The sequence below is a fragment of the Acanthisitta chloris genome, unplaced genomic scaffold, assembly GCF_000695815.1.
Source record: "Acanthisitta chloris isolate BGI_N310 unplaced genomic scaffold, ASM69581v1 scaffold4890, whole genome shotgun sequence".
Taxonomy (NCBI): Eukaryota; Metazoa; Chordata; class Aves; order Passeriformes; family Acanthisittidae; genus Acanthisitta; species Acanthisitta chloris.
In genome coordinates, this window is record NW_008652079.1 from 106220 (window position 1) to 116167 (window position 9948).

General features: G+C 36.2%; 1 protein-coding gene across 2 annotated transcripts in view; it reads right to left on the bottom strand.

Moving 5' to 3' along the window:
- DTNBP1 (dystrobrevin binding protein 1) overlaps window positions 1-9948 on the bottom strand; it is a 66624-nt gene that overhangs the window by 56081 nt on the left and 595 nt on the right. Inside the window, exons 2-4 of one of the 2 annotated variants that reach the window (XM_009075706.1) lie at window positions 7402-7452; window positions 6510-6570; window positions 3838-3970 (exon numbers count right to left, since the gene is read on the bottom strand). In XM_009075706.1, coding sequence (XP_009073954.1) covers window positions 3838-3949 — 112 coding nt within the window. In that variant the 5' untranslated portion in view covers window positions 3950-3970; window positions 6510-6570; window positions 7402-7452. The remainder of the gene's footprint in view (window positions 1-3837; window positions 3971-6509; window positions 6571-7401; window positions 7453-9948) is intronic. The other variant, XM_009075713.1, reaches the window with a different exon arrangement.

The following is a 9948-nucleotide window of genomic DNA, read 5'->3' on the forward strand; positions in this document are numbered from 1 at the left end:
AAAAAAAAGTTTTAATTACTAATATAATTTTCTTTAAACATTTTCCCAAGCAAAAATCATTACACATTTACAGTGAAAGTTATTACAGCTCTCCCAACATTAAAAGTAATTTCAAAATCAAAAAGAAAGCATGAAAAAATAGAGTCTGCTAATGGAATATGTTCTAGATTTCTGCATCTCAAAACCTTTATTCAGCTCCTATTCAAGGTTATCAACTGCTAAATGCTAAATGAAAAGGAAACTTTCATTTAAGCAACCCGACAAAACTCAGAAGTCCAAGTTCAAATGTCAGCTCTGAAAAATCTTGATAAATAAATTATCTGGTCTTAAATTCACTTGTACTTCACCAATACCTGCTAATATCTAAATCCTGACATAAGCCACAATTAATAAATAGGTAATACTATACTCATGACTTCTCTTTCCCAAAGACACTCATGTCTTCCTGAAAGAGACTAGTCTATGAGCCATTGCTCACTACACCTTTCCTTCCTAAGACTACTGCTACAGAGGTAGTCTACGAACTGATGAAATGAACAGAAATAAACTTCTATGATCTCAGAATATCAGATGTTGCTGAAGTATACTGCACAATTCAAACTGCAAAAGTCTTTGCCATTTTTATCAATAAAAATATGCATATTTCATTAAAACACACTCTTTTTTGGCTGCAAAATGAGTGCCCAAAATATGGGGTATGAAGTTCTTAAAGGAGTCTGAATGTTACCAAAACCAAAAACTTGTATTTAATGAAAAAAGATACTGTAATCATTGTGACCTTTTAGCACATTTCCTTCATGTTTGAAGAAGCCATTAGAAGTCATTAATCCTACTTCTTAAACAAAGGTTGCGTGGCCATAAATTTTTTTTAAAAATACAAATTCCAAACAAATTGGATTGACTTTTGCTAAGCTAGAAAAGGGTAACTTTCATACTTGATGCACAATCTGAAAATAAAGCATGATCTTTTGCTCAAGATATAAACAAGGATACCTCCTGTATGCAGTGCAAAAAGTGCTGTTTCTCTATCACACTCATCTAACCCACACTTCAGAAAAAAATTATTAAAGACTAAGAGGCAATGGCTTTTATCTCTGTGACTATACCCCCAGGCTCATTTTCTTCCCAGTCCCATCAGTCTAAGTATTTTCAACCTATGCTGGATCTGTCACCTGTGTATATGAGCAACCTTTCTGAAACCACTAATGACTTAATGCTTAACATTTGATCTTTTTTTAAGGAAAAAATAGAGAGAACTCGATTTGGATCAAGGTTTGTGTGTATTGATTTACTGAAATCAAAACAGATATTTGAGCAAAATGCCACTGCTCAAACATGAAGCATACTTCATACTAAGACAAGTATGTCAGCTATCAGCAAGAAGACATTTTCTACAACACCTCAAATAAAAACTGGCTTAAGTAATGATTCCAATTCTGAGCTTTAAAAGGGCAATAACTGTCCTTTTCACTTTTACATGAGAGTAATTTTTTCTTCAGTTTTCAACAGCAGCTACAAGACATTGTATAATACAAGAAATTTGTCAAATGAAGACACAGAATTTTACCTTGAGGTGAGAGATGACTGATAATGTGAATACCTAAGTTAAAGGACTTGATAAAATTGCTAATGAAAATGTGTCTTGTAATACAGAGCAAAAGCTGAAGAATCTGTACATGACTCATAGGAATTTAAAGTAGGTCGCTAAAAAGGTTCATTTCTAGTATCTGAAATTTCTTTTACCAAAAGCAGACAGGATCCCCTGTCTACTTACAAAATGAAAGCATTAATAACTTTATTAGAAGCATATCATGCCACAACACAGAGCTATTACTTTGCTAAAATGATGAAGATTAGCCAAACTGGATGCACAACCCAGCACACAGCACTTTGCAATTCTACTTTCACATATTTTTTTACAGAATGTTTCATATTTAAAATTCACAGAGCAAGAGTCATCTCCTGGAAAACTGAGTAGAGTTTATATTTATAAGAAGCAGATAATTCAAAGTTATAAAAACTAAAAACAGTGAGCAGAATATCACAGCAAATGTCTGTTAAATCACTTCCAGAAGGGTAGACATTGAATTTGGCATAAATTGTGCCTCTCTCTTCAAATAGACTCCATAAAACTTACTAGGGAAAAAAAATAAATCCAAAAAACTCACAGTCATTAGGAGAGCTAGCAAAAACCTCTAGATAAATTATTTGAAATCTGACACACAAGGTGACACTAGAAGATTTGGTTCAAATCTCACAACCTCAGCAGTGTACTTCAAAATTTATTAGCTTCCACAAGCAGGTTGGATAATGCTTCTTTAAATCCTGCTTATGCAGTATCAAAAATATTCCAGAGACAAGACTTCTGCAAGTAATTCTACAACTGCTCTAAGATTAATTCTGGCTCATAAAACTATATTAGGAATTGGAAGGTAACCCCAATTCACCAGAATTTATAGCACTTGCAGTTATGAACTATAAAGACAATTCCATTAGCTTTTTATTATATTGATTATCTTTGGTCTGCCAGTGGACTGTATCACTTTCTGCATGATGAAATTAAAGCCAGTATTTTAATTAATCATTATTTAAATTTGTATTTCCTGAATTCTTTTTTTCCAAAAAGCTGACATTAAATGGCTAGCACACGTGATAAAGCCTTACTACACAAGAAAAAATAAGAAAATTATAATAAAAAGTTAAATACATTCCTTGGCTCAGAAATAAATAGCAAAGTTATTACCAGCCTACCCAGGAACAAAAGCCTATTTGTGCATATCCACTGACCTCAGGCAAAGGAGGAATTAGCCTTTGAAGACAGAAATGAACCCTCCTTTTCTTCACATCAGATGTCAGTACATAAATACAGCCCACCCCACAAAAAACGAGGAATTTCTGCATACTTCCTAGCTGCTCTAAGAAAGGGGAATGCAGGCGAAGTGCCCAGGGAACTTAGCTACTAAGCAGCAGTTTTTCAAAACTTTAATTTGATGCACCCTGCATAGATTTTCATGGAGGCATCGAGGCCTACTGCTGACAGACAGGCCTGCTACTTGTCAAATGCTGCATCCCCATTTCAAGGCTCTGTAATAGTAGAGATTTTCAGAGACTAAAAGGCCAGAAAACTTTTTCCTAATTTAATTTTGAACAGTGGATTAACTGTTCTGTATGAGAGGTTTCCAGAAGTAGTCCACCAAAGCATTCATCTTTTCATCTTTTAAATTAAATCAACCAGTTAACATTTCGTGCAGTTACAAAAATGAAAACCCATCTAACAAACATAAGGGCATTTGGCTAGTTTCACCTTTATAAAAGCTGGTTATCACTTCAGAATATCTTAACCCTGTACACTAGCTTAAACTATGGAAGCCAGCTTAGGAATCAACGATTACTTGAAAACAAAGGTTTCTACCTTGAAAGTGTCCCTAGCCAGGTCAATTTCTCCCTCACCCCATCCCAAATGATGATCCAAAACATTATTGTATAAAATGACATAGACTCAATCAAAGAGAAGCAACTATATAAATGAGTGTTCACACTACTTAGAAATCTTTCAGAATTTAAAAAGACTTCAAGAACAGTATTTTTCAGCTGTTCGCAGGAAATATGCAGGTTTTTTTCCAAATAACACAAAATTTTACTGCTGGGAGAGCAACCCCCACTACTGTTGTTTTTTGGTTTTTTTTTAAGAAGCAGTTTGTTTAAGAACTACTGTTTTAACATAGAAAGGATGTATTTGGAAAGCAAAATTAGATTTCATAATCACATTCACAACACTGAACTGAAATCTAATCCTCTGTACTGATTCAAATGCTTGTCATGTCTATAAAACCTTACCTAGGCTTGCTGTAAGGCATTCCAGTTCTGCTAAAAACCCAGGTATTTGTTGGAGTTGATCCTGTAGTTCCACCAGACTGTTCTTTTTCTTCTCCCAATGTGCAGAAAGCATCACAACTTCACTATCGACCAGCTGAAATGAACGGGTTTTAAATTACAAATTTATGTACCTATTTATGAGCATCTTGACTAACTTTTGGAACGAATGCATTTGCAAGCATAAGGTCAGCATCGCAACCCTACAGCACTGCCACTTGTGTCCTTCTCAAGTAAATATACAACATGCTCAAGAAATCCCCTGCAATGTGAAATATTTATACCAAAATGCATTCAACAAAATGAGATTAAAAGTTATTTCTCAATATGCTAATCAATGCAGGAAGTATTTTATTGATGTTATCACCTGCAAACAAGATTTACCTGGAATTTTGAGAGCAGTGTTGTACTGTTAGACAATAACAATATCGCAGTGCTACAATGTGAGGCTTCTTTAGATCAACAATTTAATGCTACTAGCCATACCTATTTAATCTTAACAACAAAACTGAAAACTCATTCAAAATAATCTAGAAAAAGAAATAAAAGGAATGACATTTTAAAATGTTGCCTTTATGACAGGACTGCTCTTCTGCACTTGTGATAAACTTAACTGCAGTAGTGACAAGTCTTTATGAACAGATTTCTACATTAATTCAATTTTTAGTTGTTAGATTCTTCCTAACTTTTATCATGTAATAGTATAATGAGACTACATTGCTTAAAAGTTTTACTTATATAGTCAGATTCTACAAAAAAAAAGCAAGATCAAGATATCTTAGGTAACAAATGTTTCCCTTATATATGATAATTGAAATGATTCAATTATTTCCCAGCTCTCACTTCCATTACCTATTTTTACTCTTGTAGCCTGTGGCTGTATCTGACTTCTGAATTCCTCAGTTTTTATAGTATCTAGTTGCAGAAACTGAAAAAGTCTGAGCCATGGGCAAAGAAGTTCTCAGACTTGTAATTCTACCCAGACACTCTTTTAAAAGAACAACTCCCATTTCCAAATTCCTCCAGCTACCTAACCCCATCAAAAAGACATCCTGTTTTATCAGACAAGTTTGGAAAACTTATTCCAAAGCACAGTGAGTAATGGAATACTCCAGAAGATCCACATCTTTATTCGAATAAAGCCAAGTCTATTCTGGAGAATTAGATATGGGATTTATATAATTTAAACAGTAAAACAAACAAAAAAACCCGAAACAAACCACCAAAAGATAGGAGCAAGCACCAGAAAAACATTTCAGCCCAGAGATAACTGAATGCAGCTAAAATGGCAATCATCTAAAAGCAGTACCTTTAGGACAATTTTGTAGATGGAATTGGTAGTTAGCACTTATCATTTAACATGGCAAAACTGTAGGCTGCAATTAAAGCTTGAAATTTTCACTTTCCTTTCTCTAGTCAACATTTATAAATAAAACAGCAGAGTGGTTTATTTTCTACTGGCCAGTTATCAGAAATAGCATACTGGACAAGTGGACCTTAGGTCTTATACAGAACAATCCTGTGTGCTTACACAATTCCTATTTTCTACTTTTATTAAAAAAAACCCAAACCAAACAAAATCAACAAGCAATACATATACTGGATTGTCACAAAAGTAAACATCTGAATTTCATGGAAATTTTTAGAAGTTTTTCATTCTCATTTTCCCAAGCAGCCATAACATGTGAGACTCAGGTTATATTGGTTTAGTATATATGAAACCTCATATTGTTTCCAGAACTGCATTTTTAAAGCAAACTACAGCAAATATCGCAAAGTTGTGATCAAGTAATTTAAGAGATCATAAAATGCTCAAAATGGGCAGAGAGAACTTCATCTCCAATAAACAAAGGTTTTCACTAGAACGTGTGGAAAAGGTAGGCCATACTATTAGGCAAGAGAAAGAAGAACATAAGATATTTTCTTTCTTACCGTAAATACAGAGTGAGTTACTTATCCATAGGAAAAAGACACAGAGAGGTCTCTTAAGCAAAACAAGAGCCAGAGAGGATGCACCCAGCCAAACTGAAGGTTTCAGCCAGGACAGAGAACCCCACAGCTCAATACTGCTCTGCATAATGGCCACCCAGTTTACACTGTCTGCAGCTTAAACAGGGCTCAAAATGGAAAGTCTGGTGAATAGCAATGCATTGGTAACTCTTACTGGAAATTTTCTTTCCCTTCATTCCAGAAATAAAACCACACAACTTGTCACTTTATTTCCAGGGCCAAAATACTGAACAAAATTAGGAGAAAGCAGAGATACTTCCCTAATCTTTTCAGCCAGACAATCAAATCTTGCTGTTTCTTGTCCACTAGGAGTGGGCAGCAAACAGCGCCAGTGCAACAGTACTACCCTGATACTAACCACCAACATACCCTCAGCCTCAAATAGTTCCATACTTTCCCAGCCACTCCCCACTGCTTTTAAAGAGCTACAGCAGTAACATGCAACATCATTTTTGCAACTGTTTACATTGTATCACATTATTTCATGTTTGCATTACATTATTGTTTACATTACTATGTGAGTGAACAAGGTCAGGGTTAACCCTGTATGCTGGTATCAAAAATTTTAATATAAAATTGTTTACACATTTAAAACTATTTCTACTATGGCACTTATTTATTCTTACCTCTCCAGCTTTAGCACAATCTTTGGCTCCTTTGTGAAGGGCGGCCCAGGCATCTTCATATCTGAAAAGAAGATATGTTACTATTCTTACTGAGCTCCTGGTACAAAGGAAGATGATTCATGGATGTCACTGTGCTTATATTTACAGGTACTACGACAAAATACAGTTTAAAAAGCTGTATGGTTCTTTCCAGTACTTACTGTTAGACCAAGACAAATATACAGTGATAAACAATACCTTTCAAAGAAGAAGTAATTCATGTTTTTTAACCCGCTGAATTACATTAACAGCTAAATGGACCCAGCAACACTTAGAAGTCTACACACTGCCCTAAGCATTGCTTGGAATCAAATTTCATTAAGAAAATGAAAAAAATTAACAAGACTGTCATCCCACACACACCCCCCAAAAAAGAAAATAGGGTTTTTTTTAGACACAAAGAAAACTTATAATGCAGATAGCTTCTGTTACTCAGCAGAAAAATGTGATTAAATGCACATGGAATACACTTTCTTTTCGTGCAATGACATACTTACTGACCCTATTATAACAGAAGGAAATCATATCAAATATGCCTAAGTTATGAAACACCAAATTAAAACCACAGACTGACTCAGTACTCCTTCATCCCTCTGCATATCCACTGATATTAGTGTTAACTAAAGTCATCTTTCAGATGTGGCTTTTCCTCCAGAACTTCTATTTCATTAACATGACAGCACTTAAGGATAGGGCAAGCTTTAAACATACTTGCCATTTGGTAACCACTCCCACACTACTAACTGCAAAACATGCAAAAAACCTGTTAGTAACACTTTCATTTTCTTAATCTAACAAAGCTATTTCTGACATTACAGGAAGCAGACGCTAGTGAAGAAAAGGAAGGTCATACCTGCTTAGTAATTCCAGTCCAGCAGAAAACTCTGGCAAACACTGAACAGTTCTATAAAACAAATTGCAGGCATACAAAATTGTTAAAGAATAGAAGGCTGTTATAAAAAATGTGTGCACACACATCTGCACTTGACAGATTAAGCTGAGCACACAAATACTCTCTACTGCTCACCTTCACAAACATTTTGCCAATTCTGGTTTAAAATCCATTACACAGGGTTACCTTACAAGAATATTCCAAAGCTAGGATTGATTTTATTTTCCTTGTTACTTTATGATAGCCCATTCTTACTTCTTTTTGATTATGTCTATTAAAAACAAGTTTTATGAAATCAATTCTGGGTACAGTTAACAGAGACGCAGGACGAACATTGTTTTAACTTAAAACAGGGCACAGAAACATTCTGAAAATAAGACTACTACACAAGTTCTTTATGTCCCTCAATAAAGATATTGCACTTAATATATTCCATATTAAAAATAAATACTAAGCTAAAAAGCTCCAGCCACTTTAATGCTCTAATGGTCTCCTGTTGAATGCATACATTTTCATTAATAAGAGCCTGAAATATAAAGTTAAATTATATGTTCCAGAAAATTAATAATGCAGCATTTTGAAGGATGTGAAGATCTTGATGTCATCCAAGATTTGTCTCTTGGAATATCACCACAATAGACTGTTCTGCACTGTCATCCAAACAATCTGAATGGGAAAAGAAAAGGGCAAATACCATAAATGAAACTTCTTTTTTTCCCCTTTAGCCAAGGGAAAAGTGACAGAATCAGTGAGGTGGTAAGGGACCTCAGGCAGTTTCTATTGCAACTGCAAGTTAAAAGCAGGACCAGCTATGAGAACAGAGCAGCTTTCTCAGGTCTTTGTCCAGCTGCAACTTGAAAACCTCCGAACACAGAAACTTCACAGGATCTGCAAGCAACCCAATTCCACTGTTTGACTGTCCTCCTGAGGAAAAAGCTTTTCTTGATAGCCTTTTTCTATCTGAACATCTGTTTCAACTTATGCCTATCACCTTTCCTGCTCCCACCACATACATTTCCTTGATAACCACTCCACAGGTAAGGGAGGACAGGCTGCTGCTAGGTCTCCCAAAAGTCAACTATTCTCCAGGCTGAATAAATCCATCTCAGTCTTTCCTCACATGTTGAGTTCCAGTGGCAACCATCCTGGCAGCCATCCACCAAACTTGCTCCAGAATATTAACGCCTCTCACACATTAGGGACCAAATTGAACACAGTACCTAGTGGTCTAAGGAATGCTGAATGCAGGGGACAGTCGCCTCCCTCAGTCCTACTGCCTGAGGTCTTGTCTGTACAGCCCAGAGAGCTGCAGGCCTTCCTTGCTGCCAAGCATGCTGCTGGCTCACATTCAGCTTGCTGCCTGTCTTCTCAGGGTCTTTTCAGCCAAGCTACTTCCCAGGTAGCCTGTCAGCCCCAGTCTGTATTGTTGTGGGGGATACTTTCTTCCCAGGGAAACACTGGATTTGTACCTCTGGAATTTCATTAAGTACCTCTTGGCACATGTGGCCCTATGGGCCTTTATGGATTGAGTGCACGAAATTTATCTTTATTCACCAGTGGCCAGTCTACTCCTTGAACCCTTTCACCAAGCACAAGGGACTGAAACAAAGAATGCAGTGAGCTCCTCAGTATCATTAACATTTCCTGCAGACTATTCACCCTATTCATCAACAATCCCATGTTTGCTTTGTTCAGGCTTTTATTACCAATGCCAGGCTAGAAGCTCTTCCTGTCCTTAACATCTCTAGTAAATGTCAATTTCAGGCAAGCTCTGCTTTCCTAAGGCTATTCCTGCATGCCACAGAGGTTATGAAGAGGCATCAAGGAGTTATCCCTGACACCCTCCAGAACACTTCTTGATTGCATACTGATACATTGTCTTTTCAGCAGATGGAAGCTAAAGGGCCCCACAAGAATGGGATTTTAATGATACGCAGAATTCCTCAAAATGTTCAAAGAAAACACCTCCCTGATCAGGTGGTTAGTAACGAACTCCCATCCTTATCAGCCTCTCCTCTGCTCAGCACCCATATGCTCTCAGCCGTCCTTACAGTCAAGCTAAGCTATATTTGTCCCAGAACTTTATCAGCAAAGCTGAAGTCACCCTGACATTCCCATTTCTGATGAGTCAAATGGTTCACTCAGTGCTTTTCTCAAAAGGTGATGGATATTTACAGTACACCAGAAGAACCAAAATATTATGGACTGAAAACACACAGAGAAGGCAGTTACCTAAAATAGTTTTATTCAAACCTTCACCAATTCTTAGTTTAGTCTTTGTGCCTTGTCAATACAACCAGTTTTCTGTCAAAAAACTTTGTATCCAAAACATCAAGATTCAGAACTTATTTCAGATGCTTTATTTTTAGTGCAAAGCTTGTTGTTAAACTAATTTGTGTCTACACACTGTGCTTTAGTATGAACATGCTTTACACTAAAGCATATCTGAGCTTATTTGAAGAAGCAACACTCACAGATGTCATTTACAGATATTAAGTAGTCTTTCCC